This window comes from Myotis nattereri, assembly GCF_964212035.1.
Source record: "Myotis nattereri genome assembly, chromosome: X".
In the NCBI taxonomy this organism is placed as follows: Eukaryota; Metazoa; Chordata; class Mammalia; order Chiroptera; family Vespertilionidae; genus Myotis; species Myotis nattereri.
In genome coordinates, this window is record NC_138078.1 from 22,020,515 (window position 1) to 22,048,006 (window position 27,492).

Below are 27,492 nucleotides of genomic sequence, written 5' to 3' on the forward strand. Positions count from 1 at the left end.
TGGGCATGTGCCCGTGACCAGAATCTAACCTGGGACCCTTCAGTCCACAGGCTGATGCTCTATTCACTGAGCCAAACAAGCTAGGGCTATTATTCCTTTCTTACCTCATTGCTTCCACATAAAAGAAAGCATCTATATAATAAAGAGCCAGGGTCCTAACGACTGCTGGCTCAACCAGACTGGAAGTCAGTGCTGGCTTGCCATGGCAACCCAGCACCAACTGGGGCTGCTGCGAGTGCCTGGACCCAGCACTGACTGCCTAGGGGGCTGCAGATCAGGCCCGGAGTGGGGCCTGCAGAGAAAGGGTCAGGGTCTGATCTGTAGCCTCTGTGGCAGCCATTGATCAGAACTTGCCTCTTTCTCTCCCATCCTGGCCAACAACCATACCTCCATTTCTCTCCAGGCCTCCAACCAGGCTGCTGATCAGCCCCACCTTTCTGATCAGGCCCCAAGTTGATAGGCCCAGAGATGCTGACTGGCATAGAAACTGACCAATCAGAACCAAATCTGGTGAATATAAGGAGCCAATGGCTTCCTAGGAGGCGGAGCTTTTGATGCTGACTGGCACTGAAACTGACCAATCGGAACCAAATTGGCCGGTAAAGGAGGGTAGTTGGGGGTGAGATCAGGCCTGCAGGGGAGGGCCATTGGGAGCAAGATCAGGCTGGCAGAGGAGGGCAGTTAGGGGCGAGATCAGGCCAGCAGGGTAGGGCAGTTGGTGGCGAGATCAGGCAGGCAGAGGCAGTTGAGGGTGAGAGGCCAGCAGGGGAGAGCAGTTAGGAATGATCAGGCAGGCAGGCAGAGGCAGTTAGGGGCAATCAGGCAGGCAGGCAGGCAGAGGGGTTAGGGCAGGGGTGGGCAAACTTTTTGACTTGAGGGCCACAATGGGTTCTTAAACTGGACTGGAGGGCCGGAACAAAAGCATGGATGGAGTGTTTGTGTGAACTAATATAAATTCAAAGTAAACATCATTACATAGAAGGGTACGGTCTTTTTTTTTTTTTTTAGTTTTATTCATTTCAAATGGGCCGGATCCGGCCCATGGGCCGTAGTTTGCCCACGGCTGGGTTAGGGGCAATCAAGCAGGCAGGCAGAGGGGTTAGGGGCAATCAGGCAGGCAGGCAGGTGAGTGGTTAAGAGCCAGCGGTCCCGGATTGTGAGAGGGGTGTCTGACTGCCGGTTTAAGCCCGATCCCCTGAGGGGTCCCCAATTGGAGTGGGTGCAGACTGGGCTGAAGGAATCCACCCCCCCCCCCGTGCATGAATTATGTGCACTGGGCCTCTAGTCAATAATAATAATAATAATAATAATAATAATAATAATAATGATAAACATTTACAATCATTTTTAAAAACTAAGAAAAATAATAAAGCATCAGTGCTTTCCATTCCAGGCCAAGGGTATTAACATTTGAGTTTAAAACCTTCAAGATATGTGGTTGTATCAGTGCAAGCACAGCCTGATGAGAATTGTTCCAAAACAAACCAAAAAGAATAGCAGCAGCACAGGGTTTAGTCAGATCCTGAAGAGGCAGACATTTCAATGTATTTCACTTTGCCAGATTTAGTAAGACACTGCATTTTCCAAAGATAAATGGGTGAAGACAAAACTGATTTTTTTTTATCAATTAACTAGTACTGTGCTAATATGGTAGCCACTTGCCCTGAAATGTGGCTAGTCTGAATTGAGATGTGCTGTGAGTGTAAAATACACATTGGATTTCAAAGAGTTAGTATCCAAAAAAGGGTAACATATGCCCAGCTGGTGTGGTTCAGTGGTTGAGCATCTGCCTATGAACCAAGAGGTCCCAGTTCAATTCCGGATCTGGGCACATGCCTGGGTTTTGAGCTTGATTCTGTAAGGAGGCAGCCAATCAATGATTCTCTCTTATTATTGATGTTTTTCTCTCCCTTTCTCTTCCTCTATGATGAAATCAATAAAAATATATTTAAAAAATAAAAAATCTATAATAATAAAAGCATAATATGCTAATTAGACTGGACAACCTTCCGGATGAAGCTGGGGCTGCGAGGGAAGCCCGAGCCCCAAGTTCCTGCTGGTGGCTGGAGGGAGGTTGGGGCCGGCAGCAAGGGGGGAGGAAGGCCTACTTTTGCACAAATTTCGTGCATTGGGCCTCTAGTAAAATAAATAAAAATTTAAAAAGGGGCCCTAACTGGTTTGGCTCAGTAGATAGAGCATCGGCCTACAGACTCAAGGGTCCCAGGTTCAATTCCAGTCAAGGGCATGTACTTTGGTTGCGGACACACCCTGGTGGGGAGTATGCAGGAGGCAGCTGATCGATGTTTCTCTCTCATTGATGTTTCTAATTCTCCCTCTCCCTTCCTCTCTGTAAAAAATCAATAAAATATATTTTTTAAAAAGGGGGGTAAAATGTCTCAGTAATAATTTTTTTATGTTGAAAGGATATTTGGATATATTGGGTTAAAAATATGTAGTATTAAAATTAATTTCACCTGTTTATGCTTTTTAAGTGTAGCTGCTAGAATAATTTAAATTACAAATGTAGCTCACGTTATATTTCTATTGGACATTGCTGAAAACTAGAAAATTAAGGAGTTAAAATGTGTCATTCTGCTTTATATGCTCTGCTGCTGATTATGGCCCTTAACAAAATGTAAATTAAATTGCAGATAAGTACAAATTTAACATGTCCTTTTTATTCTGTCTAGTGTCTGACAGGAGGAACCAATGGAGGTGTCCACTGTACAGATGTAACAAATGCAAGTAGGACAATGCTTTTCAACATTCATTCTTTGGAATGGGATAAAGAGCTCTGCGAGTGAGTGTGTTTTCCCCTAAGATAGTTTTCCAAACATGTTACATATTTATAAACTTATTATTTTCCAACTAAACTTTCAATGTTGGTATTTCAAGTACAACATGTACCATAGACTTGCTGTGTAGTCTTTTAAAAGAGACTATTGTTGCATGTACAATAAACATGCCATATTAAGTAATTGCCTTGATTATTCTCCAAGGAAGATTGGGTTCTTTTAGAAAAGTACTTCGGTTTCTGTGTACTTTTTATTTTTTATTAATTGGCTTGGATAAAATAGAATGTTAAATATCTAATCATGCAACTATGTTCTGCTGGTTTATTTGTTAGTATTTCATTTTATACTCAAATACAGTCACTAATTTTTACTTACATTTTTACCTTTAAATGCATATTAATGTTTCCAGATATTTATTTAAAACAGTGTTAAATACCCAGTCTTATCTTATTGTTGTTTTTTTCTTTCAGATTTTTTGAAATTCCAATGAAAATTCTTCCAAATGTCCGGAGTTCTTCTGAAATCTATGGCTTAATGGTAAATATAAATTTCCATTTTCAAAACTGTACTATTCAGAATTTAAAAGTCAATTGTGTAACATTTGATAGTTTGAGGGTTGTGACTTCTCTCTGAACGTGGGTAGTACGTACCTTAAAATTTTAGTATTTAAATGGTTTTATAACTGAAAATTATCAATTCCTTACCAATTCATTTTATATTTTATAAACTTGTATTGGGTTTTCTTTGAGTATTATACTTTTGAAGTATTACTGGGATCTTCTAACTACAGAGGGTGGCATGGAAATATTTGATCTATTTTATTCTTTTAATCCAAATAACTGTTTAGTAGTTGTGGTGTCTGCTTTTAATTTATAGGAAGGTCTCTTCACATTTTAGTGGTGGTCTTTTTTTCTCTTGAATCTCTTCTTTTTCAATTTATTTTTTATTTAAATATAGTAGGTATACAATCTCTTTTAATGGCCAAACCATGTTTTAGATTACATTCTTTGTCAGCCTAAGCAAAACTTTAGCAAAGAAACTGAAAGCAAAAAGAGTCTGTTTCTGATATGTGATGGCTAATTAAACTGTGTTCCATAATGGACATTTTTCCTTTTGCTTTCATTGAAACTCAGAGAAAAAGTAGTTTCAGCAAAAAAAAATGCGCTTAGCATCATTGAGTATCTCTGATTACACATCAGGGATGAAAAGCTCTAGGAGGATTCGAACTGATGTTTGAACACAGAAATCTGGAATTTATGCTAAAAATTAAGAATACATCTAAGAAAAATTGCAAAAAATAGACATGACAAATATTAGAAACTCTTTTTTGTAGTTTTAATAATAATTGAGTTGAATAAGTGCTCTGGATAAAGCTTGAGCAAGAATTTTTAAATGTTTCATTCATAAAAAGCCTTTTACAGCAATATGCGGTTTTTTAAATATAAATTTTATTGATTTCAGAGAGGGAGAGAGCAATAGAAACATCAATGATGAGATAATCATTGATCAGCTGCCTCCTGCATGCCCCACACTGGGGATCGAGCCGCAACCCTGACCAGGAATTGAACTGGTGACCTCCTGATTCATAGGTCGATGCTCAACCACTGAGCCATGCAGGTTGGGCCAACGTGCATTTTTTAAAGGATTAGTCACTGCTTGTCTATAGTAAAAATGCTTTGATGCTTTTATAGCTGTCTACAAAGTGACTTGAGTCAGTGGGGAAAAAATTATTCTTGAGAAACCGTTGCAGAGGAAGGTTGGAAAAAACAAACAAACGTTTAACTGGCCTAGTTTTCTCTTGCATTTAAAATATTATGCTTCTGTCCCCCTTTTTCCCCCTTTGCTGACTATAGAAAATCTCTCATAGCCTGGTGAGTAGGTTTCCCACCAATTATTCTACCCATTCATTCGGAAAAGATACAGTGCACTTCCATTTAGTTTTAAACAAACGGAAGTCCATTTACTAAGCAGAGATATCTAGAATCATGACTTCAAATTATTATAAGCTCTAGTCAAGCTTTAGATTTTTAAAAAATTTTCAATCTTATTTGTTTGTTTTTAAGTTTTCCATAAGACTGGAAGTAATGTTTCAAAGTAAAAGACATGGGTAGTTTCCTGGCATAAGAAATTCTGATGGCCTCCATTACAAAGTACAGTTGTGATGTGCTTTGGCTTTAGCGTAATAGGTAAATTAGATGTGGTTTTTAAATGTCCTAAACATCTACCTTGTCCAACCTTTCAGACCAGTTAGTTGGAAATGCACTGTCGCTTTTTCTGCATGCTTCACCAGAGGATGTTCCCAGAAATCTTCCAGAAACACCTCCCTGCGAAGAAAAAGGAACTCTTTCTCTGCCTGACCTCACATAGTAGATCCTGCTGGTAGTTTGATAATAATATAAGCAATAGTTTGATAATAATATAAGCAAAAGCTTCTTTTACTATTTAAATATATTAAGATATATAGCCTCTAGGTTTCCTACTGGTTCACTTTTAGCCTTTTATGAAATTTACTCTTCATTTAATATCCAGCTTCAATAAATAAAAAATAGCAGGTCTTGAATTAATAGGAAAGCATGGCAGAACTAGAATATACACTCTCTGAGGATGTTTTCTAGTCTGTAAACCAAGCATGTCAAACTCAAAGGCTAACACGGGCCAGATAAACAAGGTTTAAGTTTATGTGGGCTGCAAAAAAAACAAAAGCTTCAATTTTCATAGAAACGTAGGTTTATTTCAGTAGAGACATGCTGAATACAAAGAGCTGAAATAAATGAGTCATCATTAACATAAACTAATGGAACATTTTAATAATTTTTTTCTTGAACATTAATTTACCAGACACTGAATAACTGCTCAAGTTAATAAGTGTGACGCAAATAAACCTATTTTTCTTCTCCGAAAGCAAAGTGTTTCCTGTTGTGCACACCAAAAAAGTTAGTACTAGACTAATGATGTGGCAACTGCCTGCTAAAATATTCGCTGCTAGTATTAGTGGAGAGAAATGGTGCGCCTGCGTGTAAGGCGCGTAAGGGAAATGAATGCAACAGGATTACAGTAATCATTCATTGTAGTTCGTTATTAATAATTATGTATAATAGGATATTATAAAAATTAAGTTATGAAATTTTTATTAAAACGTTTCTTACATACCGTTATATTGACTGGGCCACAAAAATATTCATTGTGGGCCGCATGTGGCCTGTAGGCCACGAGATTGACATGCTTATAGAGGGTTTCCACATATTATGCTATTTCCTTATCATCAGAGCCACATGAGGTGGCTTCTGTTCATACCCTCACTCTAACAGATAGGGGGCCCAAGGTTCCCCAGAGGCCAGGAAACTGGCCTACAAATGGTAGACTAAGGGGTGAGTCCAAGCTTTTGTTTGGTACACTTCCTACTATATCACACCTACCTCAGGGAACACATTCCTTTCCTTAATACTAGTACAGATTGCTTTGTGTTAGTGCGTCAGCCATTTAAATCTTGTTTTTATTCCTGGAATGCTGGCTATGCTTGATCAAAATAAAAACCACTGCTCAAGATATAAATTATCTCTTGCTTATCTAAACTTAAAGGAATGATGTTGGCTATGAACAAGTAATACCCAATACCTGAACAGTGTTGGTAAAATGCAGCCTTCCAAAATAAATAGTGCTCGCTTCGGCAGCACATATACAAAATAAATAAGTTCTGTGCTGGTTTCATAGCTATTAATATGTTCATTTAAAAGAATGCGTTAGTCTTTTGTTAGTAATGGCGATAATAGCAAAGAGCTAATGATTTTCAGTGTTCATGTAGCCCAGGCCCTATTTTGTAGATAAATAAGTCGAGGCACAGAGAAGTTTCAGCGGCCTGCTCAATGGCTTAATACTAACTAGCCAGGAGTAGAGCCCACGTCTCCTGAGTCTCAGTCCAGTGCTTCATGTCCATTCTCCAATGCCGTGTCTCTTGTCATTTTAGGACTATGTCTCATGTCTATCTCTGAACCACTCATGTAGTTGAAACACTTGCTTTGTCTTGTCTGCCCCACATGCTCTGGCATGTCACTGTTCATGTTCATTCCCATTGCAGTTATGTTAGTAGAGCCAACAGTTTGTGATTTACTCATAATCCGTTTTTAAATTTTTAATAGAAAGCTGGGGCCTTGGAAGGTGTGCCAATATCTGGGGTAAGTTTCACTGCCTAACATCTTCCTGCTGCCTCCCCACCCTCACCCCTTCCTTCTTAAGGCTTTCCTGTAATATCTTAATCTATCTGCCCCTTCCTAAACTGTGAGAATGAAGTAAGAGCAGCAAAATCAACTAATTCTTGTTCTCATGTGGGTCAAGAATCTTTTGAATAAATTAATTTTTACGGTCCCTTCCTATACCTATTGTCTCATAGGAGTATTAACACATGAGAAAATGGCCAACTGAAGGCAATGCAAAAGCACAAATCAGTTCATTCCTTGATAAATAAAAAAATAAAGATAAATTCTATGGCTCTTATAAAAAGGAAATTAATGATATTGTCTTAGTGTCCTTTATTGTCATTTACACTTTCAGTGTTTGGGGGACCAGTCTGCTGCATTGGTGGGACAAATGTGTTTCCGAGATGGCCAAGCCAAAAATACGTGAGTAAGAAACAGACCTGGGAACCAATGGTGTTTTGTTTTTCCCTTTGGTGCTTTGAATGAGGAAAAGCTTTTGATGTTTATCCAAGCTGAAAACTAATAGCTTAAGAATTCCAATAGGAATATGTAAATTTTTGCCATTTGTTGTTTTTGTTTTTTTTAATTCTCACCCGAGTATATTTTTCCATCGATTTTCAGAGAGAGTGGAAGAAAGGGAAAGACAGAGAGAAATATCGATGTGAGAGAAACACATCGATTGGTTACAACCAAGATACTTGCCGTGAGTCGGAATCGAACCCAGGACCCTTCAGTCCGCAGGTCGACACTCTATCCACTGAGGGCCATTTGTTTTTCTTTACCTCCTTCAAATAAAATATACTGCGCCTTATGTAAACACATTGGTGAGGCTTGTGAAGACCTTAATTTATAACATTCAATTTCATTTCCAATCCAGAAACTAAATTTTGGTTTACAGTGTCCGTGACTCTTTTGGAGAGGTTGGCAGGGAGGTCTGAGCAGAGGCGAGGAAGAGCCATGTTTTAAACTACAATTTTCAACATTGTTCCTGCCCTAGACTTTCTCTCTATAACCAGAAAGTCACATTTTTGTGGAACTTTCAATGCTATTCTCCTGGCACTGCGTTCTCTCCATTATCTGGAGTTTTACCTTTGACAAGAGGCAGAAGGAACGATAGAAGTAGAGATTTGGTGCATTTTTCTCCTGATGTCATCTCCTTACTACTCACACACATAGATTCCAACAAGCCTCATATCTAAGAGTAATAAGATTACTCCCACTTTAGGATGAGGAAACAGATGTTCCGAGAGGTTAAGCTAGTTAGTGACAGAAGCGATCGTTGCACCCAGATGCATCTGATTTGACTTTGCCAGGCTCTTAACTCTCTACACTTTATTGTCCCCGGCGTCATAAAGATTTCCATAGGTCTGGCCAGAGACTATCTACATTTAATTGTTCTTTTCTTGAGAATTTCCTAAATCTCGCGGCAATGTTTAACTTTAGTGATTAAGTTCGTCTTTTGTGACTACTGGAATGTTTAACATTTTAGATGACATGTTCTTGTTGTCTAGCGTGTCAGCAGTCCTCATGCAAGAGTGTGAGAGGTTTTTGGGGGTGGGGAGGGGAAATAATGAAAATTCTTTGCAGGTCATGATATCCTGGGCTTGATCAGCATGGGTCTGGAAACATATTCTTTGAATTCTGGGTTTCAGGCAGCTGAATCAGGAGTCAAGAAAAATGATAGAAACCTGGGCTCTTCTCCCCCCCCCCCCCCACACACACACCCCTTCTTTCCTCTGTGACAGGAACACTAATGCTAGTAAATCAGATGCTATCTCCCTTTGTCAAGTACTTAACATAATACCCAATAAAATTGCTTGGTTTTCTTCTTCCTGTTCCCCTCCCCCTTAAACATTATCAGACAAGCCCTGAAAATGATGTTTAACTAAGAACAACTAGTTGAGTACCTCTGCAGCCACTGCAGTTTGGAAAAGGGGAATAGCAAATTAGAATATCTTTGGGCACATATTTCTCTTCCTGGGGGCAGGGGAAGAACACAAATATACAGTTAATCATATTATAAATGAGAACTTCAGTGCATAAGAAACTTTGAAGTATGGCTGTTGCGTTCCAAAGGGAGGGGAGAAAACTCACAAAAGATTATGTTATCAGTAAGATGTTTTTATTTTTTATTTGTTTTTGATGGGACCATCTATCTTTTTAAAAATCTTTATTGTTCAAAGTATTACATTGTCCCCATTTTCCCCCCATTGACCCTTTCTAGCCCCACCCCAGGCTTTCACTCTATTGTCTGTGTTCATGGTTATGCATATAAGCATACAAGTTCTTTGGTTTATCTCTTCCCACCCCACCCCCCCGCCTTCCCTCTAAGATTCCAGTCTGTTCCATCTTCTACATCTCTGGATCTATCAATAAGATGTTTTGAGGAATGGGCGATATTGGCAGGTGCATGGAACACTGAACAAAATACAAAATGGGGAAATGGAACACTTTATTTAGAGACTACAGAACATGCAGGTTGAGAAGTAGTAGAAAATAAGGCCAGGATCATGTTGTGAAGCCCTACATTCCAGACTGAGGAGTTTTTTTTGTTTTGTTTTTTTCTCCCCTATTTTTAAACAAGAGAACACATCTATTTTACTTATTTACTTTTCAGTAAGTTGAAATCCTTGAGGGGGACAGCATCACACGGATTCTGTGTCCAGTGGCCTTAGCAGGAAGGTTGCTTCAGAATTTGGCATGAACCATGCCTCTGTTTCCATGAGCACAAATTACCTTTCCCCTGATGACTCTGGTTTGGTTCACTTTGCCACCAGTAGTCACTGTGTTGCTCTTTGCTTAGTACACATAAGCACTTCTCTTGCCCAGATAGAATTCTGTTTCATCTCAAGTATAAACACCATCCATTTTAAGAAGATCTGTGTGCTCCCTCTGGTTCCGGAGACTCCATTATAGCCAGAAAAAAATGGCCTTGGACCATAGCCTTCCACACATATTTGTCCTTATAGAAGTCCTGTTCCCAGCAGCCTCCACTGGCTCCAAGATGGTGGAAAGAGCCTGAGGACATTTTTCTTGATAGGCAATGGGGCGTTTCTTTTTTTTAATAAATATATTTTTATTGATTTCAAAGAGGAAGGGAAAGGGAGATATAGAAGCACCAATGATGAGAGAGAATTATTGATGGTCTGCCTCCTGCAATGCCCCACACGGAATCAAGCCCGCCACCCAGGCATGTGCCCTGACCAGGAATAGAACCCTGACCTCCTGGTTCATAGGTCGATGCTCAACCACTGAGCCATGCTGGTCAGGCAGCAGTGGGGCTTTTTTGAAGGTTTGTGATGACTGAAGGTGATGAGAGATGACTAGAGCTGTTTGCTTAATAATATGGCAGTCCTAGGTCGAAGTGAGGAGACACTAGAGCAGTGGTTCTCAACCTGTGGGTCGCGACCCCTTTGGAGGATTGAACGACCCTTTCACAGGGGTCGCCTAAGACCATCGGAAAACACATATATAATTACATATTGTTTTTGTGATTAATCACTATGCTTTAATTATGTTTGTAACAATGAAATTGGGGGTCACCATAACATGAGGAACTGTATTAAAGGGTCTCGGCATTAGGAAGGTTGAGAACCACTGCACTAGAGGCAAAAAGGCCATGGAGAAGGCCAGTACGGTATACTCATAAGAAGGGCAAGGACTAAGAAGGTTGGGGACAGAGCAAAGAGTAGCAGGTGAATGTACATGGCACCCCAGAGGAACAAAATACAGGAAGTATGGAATTTAGTCACCTGTCCCAGTAGTTGGGCTTAGCCAAAGTAAGGAATGGGTCCAAGTAGAGGAATTTCTGTTTGGGAAATGTTTGTGATACTGGTAGGCTATATATTGCACATATTTGGAAATGTGGAATGAGTTTAGTATGGAAATGTGGAATGAGTTTAGTATAGAAGTAGAGATTTTGAATTTCCTCGGTTTAGAAGTGATTTTTTGAAACAATAGGAAGAGATGAAATTACCAAGAAAAAAATACACAGGTAGAGGAGATACTTAGAAGTAAGACAAAGAGAGAGTATTCAGGAAAAAAAATACAATGTAGTTATTCATTTATGTGGAAATCCAGGGTAGAGATATTTAAGAGGGAGGCTTGGTCAATAGTGTAAAAAAACTAGAAAAATATCATGGAGGTTGAGAATGAGAACAGACCATTGTACATAGAAATTAGGTCTTCAGTGGGACCTCCAAGAATGAAGCTTTAGTAGAGTGCTCAAGATGGAAGCCAGGTTGCAAATGGTCAAATATATGTTGTGGGCAGGTAAAAAAATAGAGACAACAAGACAGAATGTGCTTTGCAAAAGTCCAACCATCCAGGAATGGTGAATGAAGTAGGCAGTTTGTTAGGTTAACAAGATCATACCAAGTTTGAAGAATTTTGTTGGTGTTTTTATTTTTTAAAAAAATATATTTTATTGATTTTAGAGAGGAAGGGAGAGGGAGAGAGCTAGAAACATCATTGATGAGAGAGAATCATCAATCGGCTGCCTTCTGCATGCCTCACACTGGGGATCAAGCCTGAAACCTGGGCATGTGCCCTAACCAGGAATTGAACCACGACCTCCTGGTTCATAGGTCCACACTCACCACGGAGTCACACTGGCCAGGCTTGTTGTGTTTTTAGTCACTGCAAGACCAGAGGATGTTTCTTTGGAGTCTGAGCAGAGAACAGATGGAGGTTGTAAAATAAACAGGAGATAAGTGATTGATGAGCAGAACAAACTCCTAAGAAGTTGGAGAGATTGGGACTGGGAATTTAGTTAATCTTTCTGAAACTCAGCAGGGAACCTGTGACAGTCAGCTCAGAATTCAGTGGAAAGCCCATCTCTGTTTCTGGGTGGAAGACCAGATTATGGGTGATGCTGATTTTTCTTTATTTGTATTTTTAAGGGTTTTTTTTTAAATGAACATGAATTATTTGACCATGAATTTTTCTTTAAGAAAAAGAACCTAAGATAGATACCCCCTCTCCCCAGAGGCTCTAAGGGTAATAAATGAGGCCTTTTACCTCCTTCACAGCTTCGGCCAGGGCCACTCCCCGTCCCACAGTGCACCATCTTTGGCACACTTCTCCATGAAGGATAGCAAGCAACCTTTACCTTCACAGAAGTTAGGAAGGGCAGGCATCTTTTTGTGATGTTTGAACACAGGACAATCTTGAGGAAGACCACATAAATGCTGAAAGCACCATATCTGTTGGATGACTCGGAAGAAAGAATAATAAAATTTAAGAGGAAAATAATTGCCCGTGTACTGCTTTGAAATCTGTGGTCTCAATGTAGCAAGGGAGTCTCTTCATACATTGCTAATGCTCATTAATTACTTAGTAAGTGTACTAACTTAAGGATTCACTTTTACTAAGTGCTTCGAGCCTTCACATCAATTTTGTACTTTTGAGACTTGTACACCAGCGTTCATAGGAACAATGTTTATATGAGTGCTAAATTGATGTAGATTTCTCCTTTAAAAGTGTGAAACATCATAAATTTTCATTTTTATGAATATTTATTAAAATGTAGAACTTCGGATATATAGCCTTTTCAGTGTTGTAGAAGAAAAAGGTATAAGTGATTTAGGTGTTTAACTTGTAGATGTATTACTACTGTACTTAATGTTATTTGATTGGTGTCTTTAAAAACATAGATATTCATTAATCCCATGCTCCCTGAAAGTGTCAGCTGTGCATCAAGCAGGCTGAGAATATGTTGCGTGTCCCCAAAAAATGTATATACACTTAACAACTGATAGCTCAATTGATGTTTCTTCCCTTTCAAATTTAACCCATTGGGATTAATAATTATTCAAAGTGTGGCCCTAGCCGGTTTCACTTAGTGGGTAGAGTGTCAGCCTGTGGACTGAGGGGCCCCAGGTTCAATTTTGGTCAAGGGCACATGCCCAGGTTGTGGGGCATGCAGGAGGCAGCCAATCAGTGATTTTCTCTCATCATTGATGTTTCTATCTCTCCCTCTCCCTTCCTTTCTGAAATCAATAAAAATATATTGAAAAATAAACAAAATTAATTAATAACAAAAAAATAATATTCAATGTGCATATACATTTGGGGGGCACCCTGTATTTGGGTGAAAAGAGACAGAATGTCTTGGGCTAATTCATATGTGTGTGTGTGTGTATGTGTGTGTGTGTGTGTGTGTGTGTGTGTATATATATATATATATATATATATATATATATATATATTTACTCCCTTTAGAGAGTAAGGGAGAGAGACAGAACAAGAGAGACAGAAACATCTAGATATATAAAAGGCTAATATGCTTTGTGTCCATCCGGGTAATGACATCACGTAACAACACCTGTCTTCCTCTCCCTAGCAACTAGCCTCCTTGTAGTTTCTTCAGCCCAGGAACATGACTTGCTTTATAGCCAGGTGGAAACATTTACACTTTAACCAAATGTCTGTGAAGCATTTTCCCATGCCTCATCTCATTTGATCCTTACAGAAGTCCTGGAGTAGGTAGATAGGAGACTCGGTGGAATCCTATTTTCTTTTCATTAGCCAGAAAACGGAGATTTAGAAAGCTTAGAAACTTGACCCAACTTAAAAGAAGTAAGAAATGGTGGACCTTGATAATGACTTCAGGTTTTCTCACTGCACAGAATATAGTCACACACTGCTGCAGTTAAATATTTTACCCTTTGTTCTCCCTTCGTGATGTACAATAATAATCTGCTTCATGTTGATATTTACTACTGTGTTGCTGACAATTACCTGAAAGAGACGTTGGGGTGCTTCGCTGGGCTGGAAAAGGTTTTGCTAAATCAGAAAGCAGGTCTAATTAAGCAAATTTATTCTATATCTATAAAAGGCTAAGTTGACTTGTGCATGCACGATACATATAAAGCTCTTGCTGGCACCAATCACACGCATGAGTTTTGATCTGTCATTGTTGATCGTGAATTTGGTTGACACTTCTATTATAGAGAAAGGGCAAATAACGATATTAAAATATTTCTTCTAATCAATTTCCTTTCAATGTGCATGAATTTGTACACCAGGCCACTAGTCAATGATAAAAGAGAATCATGAATTGGCTACCTCCTGCACACACCCTACTGGGTAGAGAGCCCACAACCCAGGCATGTGCTTCAACCAGGAATTGAACTGTGACCTCCTAGTTCATAAATTGATGATCAACCACTGAGCCATGCCGGCCAGTTTGTGCTAATTCTTATTCAGAACAATGGTACCTGGAAAAATGTTGATGGGGACAAAATTGCCCTCGGTTTCTGTTTGCAGCGGGTGGGGTCTGTTGACATCGTGCTGACTGGATAAACTACTGCTGAGATCCCTCTGTGACAGAGCAGAGCAGCCGGGCCCGTGGGGAGGGAATCCTGAGCCCAAGCAGGACAGTTTGTGGAAAGCCAAGGGTGACAATCACAGCCAACTCAGTTAAAACTGTTGCCCTGTGCCCCTTACTGGTATCAGTTTATGCTGCTTATCTGCCCGGCACAAGTCAAAACTACTCACGTCCACATGCCAGACTTGTTGCATAGTCCAAAGCTTATGCTGATAAAGCTGCCACAGGATAAATTCAGTTCTTCCATGGCAGCCCTGTTGCATCTTGGCCCTGACTCTCCCGGCGGCTGTTAGAATGCACAGTCTTGCAGAGGGAACAGAAAAGCTAGGCCTGAGTAGCCTTTCCCTGTATGCCACTCCTGTCCCCACAGTCCAGCTACACTTTTCCATACTCTGCACTTGGACTTCTCTTTGTGCCAGAAGAGAGCGGTGTTACTGTTTGTGACTGTTCTAATTATGGAGCTAAGCTGGCCTGCCCCATTGATGAATGGCCCTTAATCACAATGCTTCAGTCCACATGGATGAGTAGCAATGTCACTGTGACTAAAAGTAGAATTAGTTGTAATTCAGTGATATTTTATAAACAGCCTTGGGCTATGACTGACTAAGTACCGGATGCCATTCCTGCCTTTTTCCATTAAGATTACACTAGGCACATTTTCTTCTAGACTGACCTTTAAAACATGTTTCCAAAAGGAGTATGTGATATTTGTTAGCTGTTGGAACTCTTCTAGTTTATTTCTTCTAAAACTTTATTTTTTTAATGTATTTTTATTGATTTCAGAGAAGAAGGGAGAGGGAGAGAAAGATAGAAACATCAATGATGAGAAAGAATCATTGATCAGCTCTCTCCTGCATGCCCCACAATGGGGATCGAGGCCCCAACCCGAGCATGTGCCCTGGAATCGAACCGTGACTTCCTGATTCATAGGTCAATCAATGCTCAACCATTGAGCCATGCCAGCTGGGCCTAAAACTTTAATATAATGACTTTTATTGTACTAAGTATCAATTTGAGTAATTTGTATTATTAGTATTTCACTGCTTACTTTTAATAAAATTGTCATACTGTTTATTCTTCCCAACAATTATAGGTATGGAACAGGCTGCTTCTTACTATGTAATACAGGCCGTAAGGTGGGTGTTTTTTGTCCTTTTTTTTCAAATTAAAAGATTGAGCATCATTTACCCTTAAGTTACTTTTAAGCTTCAGCTTTTACTTAATCTTTATCAGGGTTTAATTAAGAACTCAATGATGAATATCACTAAATTTGAATGTTTCGAATAAGAACCATTCTAAGTTATTTGAATTTTATATTTTTTTATTGTGTTGGGGGGATATGTACATTGGGACCTTGTTAGATTCTTAATGCAAACCTAATTTGGAACAAGAGATAAACTTTTTGTACTGTTTAAGTGTATTGCTCCTAATACTGGAATTTTGACTAAGATTGATTTATTTTTAAATTGTTATATTTATTGAATTATTTTGTACCTAGGTTATTTTAGCTTTACAAAATAAGCTATCTTTTCGTTTTCCTGAATACTGAAGTCTTTTTCTCTTTCCTATAGTGTGTATTTTCTGAACATGGCCTTCTGACCACAGTGGCTTACAAACTCGGTAGAGATAAACCCGTATATTATGCACTGGAAGTAAGTATTTTTCAGTCAATATGGATACTATGACACACAATCAAAACTAAGAAAATTGCAGTGTTTTCTAATACCTTTTGTGGTAATTCTTAATATATAGGACTGAAAAACTCTGTTTTCTTCTTGACATTTGGTTGAGTGGAAGGAACCTGGGACAGAACTGGGAGTCAGGACTCCCAGGAGACCTTGAGTATATTGGTTCCTCAGTTCTATTGCCAATTAATTGTGGGACCTTAACCACATTGCTATTATTTAGCTGCTTCACAATGTAAGATTTTTCTACTTCTAAAATATAATGAGGCATTGATTTGCTCTAATATTTCTTTCAGCTTGAGTATTCTGGGTTTGTTTGTTTTTTAAATATATTTTTGAGGGGGGGAGAGAGAGAGAGAGAGAGAAAGAGAGAGAGAGAGAAACATCAATGATGAGAAAGAATCATTGATTGGCTGCTTCCTGAACACCCCACACTGGGGATTGAGCCTGCAAGCTGGGCATGTGCCCTGACCAGGAATCGAACCAGGACCTCCTGATTCATAGGTCGATGCTCAACCACTGAGCTATGCCGGCTGAGTGAAAATTCTTTTTTTTTTAATATATTTTATTGATTTTTTTTTACAGAGAGAAAGGGAGAGGGATAGAGAGTTAGAAATATTGATGAGAGAGAAACATTGATCAGCTGCCTCCTGCACACTCGCTACTGGGGATGTACCCGCAACCAAGGTACTTGCCCTTGACCGGAATCGAGCCTGGGACCCTTCAGTCTGCAGGCCGACGCTCTATCCGCTGAGCCAAACCAGTTAGGGCTGAAAATTATTTTTTTATGACTACTGTGCCCCAGTGTTTCAAAGAGAAATACTGGGTAAAAAAGGCAGAGCAGCTTTTCTTCATGTGTCTCTCCATAAAAATACTTTGTGTCACATTTTGATGTGGGAAATGAAGTGAGAAGATTTATGCCATATTTCACTGAAAGCATTTGTTTCAAAACATGTTTGTAGATTCTAGTAGGAATGTCAGCCTAAGTCTATAGGGCTTTATGGTAGGTTTGTATTAAAAACCTTAGAAACATTTACTTCAAAACTCAAAGAAGCAGTACCCTTTGTAAAATCAGATACATTTCTGCCTGGCCAGTGTGGCTCAGTGGTTGAGCATTGACCTATGAACCAGGAGGTTGCATGTGCCCGGGTTGCATGCTCTATCTCCAGTGGGGGGCGTGCAGGAGGCAGCCGATCAGTGATCCTCTCTCATCATTAATGTTTCTCCCTTCCTTTCTGAAATCAATAAAAAAATATATTTTTTAAAAATCAGATACATTTCTCTTTTTTTAAATCATCACCCAAGGATATTTTTTCCATTGCTTTCTAGAGAGAGTTGGGGGGATAGGGAGAGGGAAGAGGTGGGAATAGAGAGAGAAACATTGATGTGATGTGAGGGAGACAAATTGACTAGTTGCCTCCTACACGTGCCCCACCTGGGGCTAGGGAACTTGCAACCAAGGTAAGTACCCTTGACCGGGAACTGAACCCGAGACCCTTCAGTCCACAGGCTGACGGTCTAACCAGCCAGGGCAATGCAATTCTTAAAAATACTTCTTTACAGCCGTAACCGGTTTGGCTCAGTGGATAGAGCGTCGGCCTGCGGACTAAAAGGTCCGGGGTTCGATTCTGGTCAAGGGCATGTACCTTGGTTGCGGGCACATCTCCAGTAGGGAATGTGCAGGAGGCAGCTGATCGATGTTTCTCTCTCATCGATGTTTCTAACTCTCTATCTCTCTCCCTTCCTCTCTGTAAAAAATCAATAAAATATATTTTAAAAAAAGATACTTCTTTACAATTAATTTTAAATGCTCCCTTTTATTACACAAATATATTGTATGATCTGAAAAGTTATTGGGCCTTGTTTCCTGGAGTATCTATCTATCTATATAAAAGCCTAAGTGACTGGATGGTAGCTATGATGCACACTGACAACCAGGGGGCAGACGCTCAACACAGGAGCTGCCGAGCTGTGGTGACTTGGCAGCTACAGTTCTTGGGTGACGCACCCGGAACCAGAGAGGAGGGAGCCCGATTCCTGGGTGTGTCACCCAAGAACTGCCCTCTCACACTCCATGACCCCTCGGGGGATGTCAGAGAGCTGATTTCAGCCAAGGGACCCCATCGGTGCACGTAAATTGGGCCTCTAGTCTAATAATTTGGTCAAAAGTATTAGATTTGATTTTAGTTAAAACATTTTTTTAGTTGTTAAGCCTAGAGCATGTGGGGTTTTAGTTTATTTCAGTTATTTCTTGCCCTCCCCCTATATAAGTACTGTAACCTCTGCCCCAACCTCTTTTCTGTGGATAATAGGAGCATTTGTGAAACACTTGTTCTGTGTATTCAAGATATCCTAATACTTCTCAGAACATAAACTCTTACAAGCCCTCTCTCCCTTTGTTTCCACTATGGAAAGCTCAGTGGATAGAGCATTGGCCTGTGGACTGAAGGGTCCCAGGTTCGATTCCGGTCAGGGGCGCATACCTTGTTTGCAGGCTCCTCCTTGGCCCGGGTCCTGGTCAGGGCTCATGCAGGAGGCAACCAATCGATGTGTTTCTCTCACATTGATGTTTCTCTCTATCTTTCCCTCTCTCTTTCGCTCTCCTTAAAAATCAATGGAAAAATATCCTCGGGTGAAGATTTAAAAAAAAAAACTTCCTCAGGTCACATGATTTCTAAATTCTTTTTAGTTCTGGGCTGCCTTCATTGCATGCATTCCATTTTGCCACTGTCTTCCAGAACAGAATAGAATATTCCATATGCAACCTTATGTGTATTCGAGAGAGTGATTTGGGCATCTCTGACCATAAACACTACTTTGGCTGCTCTAGCCTGAGAGTTCATTAATTTGATCTGATAACCTCATCATATCCTTGGCTCCAGGAGCTCATGCTAAAATATCTAGTGCTTTTCCAAATGAGTCATTGTCAAGACAAGTCCTGCTCCATTCTGTACTTGCACAGATCTTTTGTTCCTCTAAATTCTGGTCTACGTTTTCCTTTTAAATTTCATGATAGTGATTTCAGCCTATGCCAGCCAACACAGACTCTATTCTGTTACTCTTCCAGTTTTGGCTCATCTGGAGGCTTAATAAGCATATGCTCTCTGATTTTGTTTCAATTCATGTAACTTTGTTTAGATTCATAAAATTTTAAAGCAGAGAGGGATAATAGATTAGGTGACAACAGGCTTTGCTACACCCTCCTCTCCCTTGTTTTACACACATGAGGAATCTGAGAGTAGACAAGTGAAATTGGAGTCACTTGGCCAAGGTAACTTTTGACAGCCAGTAAGTAGCTGATCCAGGAGGCAAATATCCAGGTTATTGGGCTTCAAAGTCTAGATGGATAAGCCACCCCACTGTGCCTTCTCCTTCCTTGTAAATCTGGATATTCAGGACTCCAGTCTCCCAAGTCCAGTATTTTTTGTTTGTTCATTTGTTTTTTATTTACTGAGAGCAAAAGAGGAAGAGAGAGATATGAGACAGAGAGAGAGACATCAATTTGTTGTTCCACTTTTTTATGCATTCATTGGTTGCTTCTTGTATGTGCCCTAACCGGCCATTGAACCCACAACCTTAGCATGTAAATGATCAAACAATTTTTTAAAAATTAAATCAAACATGCCGTAACCGGTTTGGCTCAGTGGATGGAGCATCGGCCTGTGGACTCAAGGGTCCCAGGTTCAATTCTGGTCAAGGGCATGTACCTTGGTTGTGGGCACATCCCCAGTAGGGAGTGCGCAGGAGGCAGCTGATCCATGTTTCTCTCTCATCAATGTTTCTAACTCTCTATCCCTCTTCCTTCCTCTCTGTAAAAAAAAAAGTCAGCCAAAACCGGTTTGGCTCAGTGGATAGAGCGTCGGCCTGCGGACTGAAAGGTCCCAGGTTCGATTCCGGTCAAGGGCATGTACCTGGGTTGCGGGCACATTCCCATTGGGAGATGTGCAGGAGGCAGCTGATCAATGTTTCTCTCTCATCGATGTTTCTGGCTCTCTATCCCTCTCCCTTCCTCTCTGTGAAAAATCAATAAAATATATTTTAAAAAAAAGTCAAAATGTAAAAAAAAAAATTAAATCAAACAAACAAACTAACAAAAAGGCAGGGATTAAAGCTAGATTGTTAAAACTTTTTCTAACAAATAAGTTCCTGCTTATTGCACTTGGTCATACTGCTTCCTTTTTTCTGTAAGTGCTCACAAAGCGTATATTCAATACTCATTTTTTAATTTGACAGATTATTGTTAGGCTTGGCAATTTTAGGTATTAAAACTTTACTTTCGTCCTGGCCGGTTTGGCTCAGTGAATAGAGCATTGGCCAGCAGACTGAACAGTCCCAGGTTCGATTTCAGTCAAGGGCGCAATGCCTGGGTTGTGGGCTTGGTCCTCAGTAGGAGACGTGCAGGAGGCAGCTGATAAATGATTCTATCTCATCATTGATGTTTCTATATCTCTCTCCCTCGCCCTTCCTCTCTGAAATCAATAAAAATATATATTTTTAAAAAGGATATTTTAAAAAAATATTTTTCCCTTTATTGAATAAGATATTACAAATGTGCCCTTATCCCCCCCAACGTCCCCTCATCCCCCCAATTCTGCCCTCACCCTCACCCCCTGTTGTCCACATCCGTCACTTATTCTTATATGCATGCATACAAGTCCTTTGGTTGATCTTTCCCCCTCACCCCCACCCTCCCCTGCCTTCCCTCTGAGTTTTGAGCATCTGATGGATGCTCTGTCTCTACATCTGTTTTTGTTCATCAGTTTATGTTGTTCATTATAATCCACAAATGAGTGAGAACATGCTATAGTTATCTTTCTCTGACTGACTTATTTCACTTAGCATAATGCTCTCCAGCTCCATCCATGCTGTTGCAAATGGTAGGAGTTCCTTCCTTTTTACAGCTGCATAGTATTCCATTGTGTAGATGAGCCAACGTTTATTAATCCACTCATCTGCTGATGGGTACTTAGGCTGATTCCAAATCTTAGCTATTGTACATTGTGCTGCTATGAACATAGGGATGCATATACCCTTTCTGATTGGTGTTTCTGGTTTCTTGGGATATAGTCCTAGAAGTGGGATCACTGGGTCAAATGGAAAAAAAGGATAGATGATTACTATTATTAAAAAATTAAAAATTAAAAAAAAACCTTTGCCGAACCGGTTTGGCTCAGTGGATAGAACGTCGGCCTGCGGACTCAAGGGTCCCGGGTTTGATTCCGGTCAAGGGCATGTACCTTGTTTGCGGGCACATCCCCACTGGGGGGCGTGCAGAAGGCAGCTGATCTCTCTCTCTCATCGATGTTTCTGGCTCTCTATCCCTCTCCTTTCTTCTCTGTAAAAAATCAATAAAATATATTTAAAAAAGAAAAAGTTTTTTTTAAAAACAAACAAAAAAAACTCCTTTACTTTCTATCCCTTTTAAAAACTGAAACTAACCTGACTCTTAATGATTTTAAAAAAAAGGAAGAAAAACAACAATAAAAAGCCTCACTAAAAAAAAAACAAAAAAACTTCCAAACCGGTTTGGCTCAGTGGATAGAGCATCGGCCTGTGGACTGAAGGGTCCCAGGTTCGATTCCGGTCAAGGGCATGTATGTTGGTTGCGGGCACATCCCCACTGGGGAGCGTGCAGGAGGCAACTGATCAATCTCTCTCGTCGATGTTTCTAACTCTCTATCCCTCTCCCTTCTTCTCTGTAAAAAAATCTATAAAATATTAAAAAAAAAAAGAACTGAAACTAGCTAGCCATCGTAGTTTTTAGTCTTCTTTTATTTCCCTGTGATTTGGAAGCTACAAAATGCATTTCTAATATTTTGTTTTGTTTTGTTTTTCTTTTGTAGTACTTTTAAATTTTAAGGTATTACTTAATGACACATTTTCCTAAGTGTTTTCAGTTGTTGAGTATTTTGAACCTCCTGGCCATTTGAGGACCCCACCACCTTCACCAGCAATCATGCTGTTGTGCTTAGTTTTCATTTCCCCTTTTTCTTGAACATGCAATAATTGGTCCTATTTTCTTTTCAGTGGATAGTAAATCGTATTTATGAGTCTGGGTTGGTAAACCTGTTTCTTTTGCCCTCTAAACAGAGAGAAACATTCACTTGAGAGAAACACATCAATTGGTTGCCTCCTGCAGGAGCCCTGACCAGGGCCCAGGCCAGGAAGGAGCCTGCAACCAAGGTACATGCCCTTGATTGGAATCGAACCCGGGACCCTTTGGTCTGCAGGCTGATGCTCTATCTACTGAGCCGAACTGGCTAGGGCCAGTATGTACTTTTTTTTTTTAATATATTTTATTGATTTTTCACAGAGAGGAAGGGAGAGAGATAGAGAGTCAGAAACATCGATGAGAGAGAAACATCGATCAGCTGCCTCCTACACATCTCCTACTGGGGATGTGCCCGCAACCCAGGTACATGCCCTTGACCGGAATCGAACCTGGGACCTTTCAGTCCGCAGGCCGACGCTCTATCCACTGAGCCAAACCGGTCTCGGCCCAGTATGTACTTTTTGATCTGGCTTGTTTCATTGAACTTTTGTGTTTGTGAGATTCATCCATATTGTTAAATAGAACTATTGTTTCATTCTTTTTTTATTACCACATGAAAATACCACCAGCAGCGTCTGGGAACACTAATTTACTCATCATCTCTATTCTACAGTTTGTTCCATCTATTACATTTTTAAATTTCACTCAGTAATTTCATTTCTTCATTTGTTATTTTTATTTCTCTTTTGGTTCCTAATTTTATTAAATTTTTAATGGAAATCATATTTTTTCACTTTATTACTTTTAGCACATACTTATTTTAAAGTCTTTGTCAGACTGGAGTGAATTCTATTCCAGCTGTTAGGTTTTGTTGACTGATGTCTTAATAGATTTCTTGTATTTTGGAATTTTCACTTCCTGTTTCTTCTATGAATCAGTAGCCTTAGGCAACAAGTGGACAGTTGCTTGTTTGCAGGCGTTCCTACACTGGTAGGAGAGCGCCACCTAGCCCCTGGCTTCAAGCACTGAAGCTGATTCTATTCCTTGTCTTTTATACCAAGCATTTTGGGTCCCTTTCCTCCAGAGGAACCAATTTTCAGCCACCACTCCTGCTCCCAGACATACAGAGAAATGAATCAGAATCCATCATGCTGTGGCTTCAAGTCGTGCATTTCTGTTTCTGTCCACATCTTTTCTATATATGAGTCAGCGTGTGTTATTTCAGTTTTCTCTTGTTACATTTTGCCTGTGATCCTGTGTTTACACATCCTCCTGGCGTGTGATTCATCTGGGCCTGACATGGTTCCCATTTTCACTCTCCGTGAAAAGGAATTGGGTCACATGACCCTTCACTTGCTCTAAGACTTTAAACGCGTATTTAACTGCTTAAATTTGTCACGCTGTTTCTAGTTGGAAATTTTTTCTTAGTGGTGGAAAAGACAAGTGAAATAGGACAGTTGAGTGTTTCTGCTTTCCTTGTGCTGTCTATTAATAGCATATTATCTTCCAGAAGTTGTGTTTTCCTCCCTTGTTCATCTGTTTATAAATATTACTTCACAAAACAGAATCCTTTTGGGGGCTTTAATCTGATTATGAACTAGAGCTTATTTAGGATCTGTGCCTTCTGTGTGCTGTATTCTGTCACTAGGATATAAATACCCTGAAGCCAGGCTACTTGTCTTTTTCATCACGCCACCTCAGCCAGCTGACATGTAGTAGAAGTAGACACTCAATAAATATTGTTTACATTACCAAATCCTATGTTATGCCATTTTTTTCTGTTTAAATATGAGCTTCAAAGGGGGTTTCCTGTATCCCCCACCTTGGTTTATTTAAATGTCCTTTCTCCCATCTCTTCTTTTGCACAATTTATGATTATAGTGTTAAGATTTTAGAGTTGTTATCCCTCTTGAGCCAGCTATCCTATTTTAGGTATGAGCCTATGCATTAGTTAACGATTGCTGTATAATATCACCACAAATGTCAGTGGCTTAAACCGTGCCCATGTATTTATTATCTCACAATTCCCTTGGGTCAGGAGTTCCAAAGCTGAATTTTTTTAAATTTTATTCATCTGGTAGTGTCATACACAGAGAATATGCACAGTAAAATTTTTTATAGTGATAGCATATACTTCTCTTGGATTCCTTTTTTTTTTTCCATAGGGTTCTGTAGCTATAGCCGGTGCTGTCATTCGCTGGCTAAGAGACAATCTTGGAATTATAAACAGCTCAGACGAAATTGGTGAGTATGTTCTAACAAAGGGTTAGAAGCTGAATAACAAAAATGTTAAATATTTTATCTTTGCAATCTGTTAGTATTTGTGCTTTTACCCTATGTGTGATATTAACATATATGGATCCCTATTATTAGTTTCATTTATACATAAAAGACTAGTTTGTGAAGATTTGTAAAACAATGAATTAACATATTTAGAGTTGGTTATTATTAAACTGGCAAAGTAGGGCATAAAATTTAATCAAGTGTAAAATCGAACACCAAAAATTTGCCAGAACCTTCAGGGGAAGTAGTCCAGTTAAATTTATTTGATGAGAAAGAGCTTTAACTCTTGGATTAGAGTGAGAATTAAAACTCTAGTAACTATAATTAACTCCATTAATTAAGTATTAATGTGACTATTTTCGATTTATGGATAATTATTATTTTTAAAAAATATTTTATTGATTTCAAAGAGGAAGGGAGAGAGAGATAGAATGATGAGAGAGAATCATTGACCAGCTGCCTCCTACATGCCCCCTACTGGGGATCAAGCCTGCAACCCCTGCATGTGCCCTTGACCAGAACCTTGACCAGGACAGCACTATATCCACTGAGCAAAACCGGCTAGGGCTATAGATAATTATTTTGAACTCACCTACCCACACTTTCATCTAACTTGTTTAATTTTGCCCGAAGTGAGATCATCAGAAACACATATTTGATTATGGATGCATTGGAGGCCACTTCTTCTTTTTCCAGTCAACAACCTTAAAAATAGTGGAAATGAGCTGAAGTACCTTAACGAAACGAATCCAGTTCTTTTATTTTGGGGGGCTAGGTTACATTTTAGTTGTGGTATTCAATGTGGAGCAATTTATTTTGGTTCCTTCTAGCATACTGCTATAATTAGGAACATTTTATGGTACTAATGAATATTTATGGTACTAGTGACTAGGAAACAAAAAGTCCTGTCCTCCTAATTTTTTAATGGATGTGTTTACTGACTAAAGTAAATAGAATATATTAGAGTGACTTTTATTTTTCTTTTCTTTAATGTTAGAAAAACTTGCAAAAGAAGTAGGTACTTCTTATGGCTGCTATTTCGTCCCAGCGTTTTCAGGGTTATATGCACCTTACTGGGAGCCCAGTGCAAGAGGGTAAGAATTTAAAATAAGGTATGCTTTTGTGGGTTTAATATTAGTCAAGAGTTTCCTACCTATTTTCAAATTATTTTGAATTATCTGACAATAAGCCCCCACCATGTTGATATGTTATTAGTGTTATTACCTTTTTTTATTATTGACTTTAGAGAGGGAAAGGGAGAGAGAGATAGAAACATCAATGATGTGAGAGAATCGATGATCGGCTGCCTCCTGCACACCCCACACTGAGGATCAAGCCTGCAACCCAGGCATGTGCCCTGCACTAGAATCGAACCTGGGACCCTTCAGTCCGCAGGCTGTAGCTCTATTCATTGAGCCAAACCAGTGAGGGCTTATTATTTTTTATCTTCAAGGCATCTGCAAGTTCTGTATCCAAGGGATATCATCTCGATAAATGTTGATTTGGTTTTATGTTTTTGTCACCTATTTATATGGATCATGAACTTTTTCATATGTGGGTGCAGGATTTTGGACCACATTGACTTTCTAAGCTACTTAATGTTTATGTCCAGTGTTGGTTTTAATTTATATATTAAATTGGGGTGACATTGGTCAACATGAATATATAGGTCTCAGGTGTGGGTTTCTGTGTCACAAGATCTGTATATTGCACCCTGTGCCCACCAACCAAAGTCAAATCTTCTCCTGTCACCTCATATTAGGAGCCCTTCTCCCCCCCACCTCTGTTGTTGTTTTTAATTTCTATTTTTCCCCCTGCACATTCCTAACAAATTCAGCCTTTCTGTATTCAGGATATTTCAGACTGATGACTCATTTCTTATCACTCTAATCTTAAAAATCTTTGTGTTTTTAGGATCATCTGTGGGCTCACTCAGTTCACCAATAAATGCCATATTGCTTTTGCTGCATTAGAAGCTGTTTGTTTCCAAACCCGAGAGGTAATAAATATGGGCTTATTTTCTTATGCTTAATCTGCTTTTATCATTCTTAAACAAATTACATATGCGTGTCAGAAATTTTGTGAATTTTTAAATACTTATTAAATACTTAATCAAAAATTAAACCTGCCTAAACACTAATGTAATGAATGTAAGTTTTTGTTCTTTTTGCCAGCTGGCATTACCTTCTGAGTTCCTGTCATCTGCCAGGCACTGGGCATTTTAGGATTGGGGGGATGCTCAGTGGGACACATTGGGCAAAGGGAATAGCACTAACAGTCATTGAGGCGGGAAACCTGGGCATAAAATAGAGTTTTTTGGTTTGAATGAGTACAGACGTGTAGGGAGAGAAAAGGTTGGTTGTGACCAGACCAAAGAGGGCTTAGAAGACCATAATAAGAGTCTAAATTTTATTCTATAGGCTTTGGGAAGCTCTTGAGCATTTTTTTGGATAGAAAATCGACATTTTTAGGGATGTTATTATAAAGTGGTTTATGTTCATTACGTTGGTTTATTTCAGATTCTGGATGCCATGAACCGTGACTGTGGAATTCCACTCAGTCATCTGCAGGTAGATGGAGGAATGACCAACAATAAAATTCTTATGCAGCTACAAGCAGACATTCTGTATATCCCAGTAGGTTAGTAAACCTTCATTCCTTTACATTATGAGACTAATGTTTCTTTTGGAGGAGCTGGTGTTTAGGCATCTGTAAGAAATACAAAGTTGTTGATGTTACTTTTGATGTCCTTTGTCCTCTCAGTGAAGCCTTCCATGCCAGAAACCACTGCCCTGGGAGCTGCCATGGCAGCAGGGGCTGCAGAAGGAGTTGGTGTTTGGAGTCTGGAACCTGAGGATCTGTCAGCTGTCACAGTGGAGCGGTTTGAACCCCAGATCAATGCTGAGGGTACATTTGAAAAAATGAAACTTTTCATGGTGTACTGTGAACAGAGAGCTTGCCTTTCTGTGTATTCATAAGTTAAGGGACTAAGGACAATAACAAATGCTACTGCTTCAAGTTTGGCTTCTAAGCGTATTGGGTTTAACTGAATGAGTGTGCATGAGAGAAATCGTTTCTTATTAAAAAAAAAAATCTAGCCCAGCTGGTGTGGCTCAGTGGTGTTGAGCTTCAAGCTATGAACCAGGAGGTCACAGTTCAATTCCTGGTCAGGGCTCATGTGCGGATTACAGACTCAGTCCCCAGTGGGAGGCGT

The 27,492-nt window shown here is 39.6% G+C and overlaps 1 protein-coding gene across 4 annotated transcripts in view; it reads left to right on the plus strand.

Annotated features, from left to right (window-relative positions):
- The window catches only part of GK (glycerol kinase), a gene marked incomplete at its 3' end in the record, with an annotated part of 71,639 nt that overhangs the window by 35,751 nt on the left and 8,396 nt on the right, over window positions 1–27,492 (plus strand). For all 4 annotated transcript variants that reach the window (XM_081115402.1, XM_081115401.1, XM_081115403.1 and 1 more), the window contains 11 exons: window positions 2,691–2,800; window positions 3,266–3,332; window positions 6,932–6,967; window positions 7,344–7,411; window positions 15,412–15,454; window positions 15,890–15,970; window positions 24,161–24,239; window positions 25,276–25,372; window positions 26,193–26,277; window positions 26,798–26,918; window positions 27,042–27,185. In XM_081115402.1, the coding sequence (XP_080971528.1) occupies window positions 2,691–2,800; window positions 3,266–3,332; window positions 6,932–6,967; window positions 7,344–7,411; window positions 15,412–15,454; window positions 15,890–15,970; window positions 24,161–24,239; window positions 25,276–25,372; window positions 26,193–26,277; window positions 26,798–26,918; window positions 27,042–27,185 (931 nt within the window). The remainder of the gene's footprint in view (window positions 1–2,690; window positions 2,801–3,265; window positions 3,333–6,931; window positions 6,968–7,343; window positions 7,412–15,411; window positions 15,455–15,889; window positions 15,971–24,160; window positions 24,240–25,275; window positions 25,373–26,192; window positions 26,278–26,797; window positions 26,919–27,041; window positions 27,186–27,492) is intronic.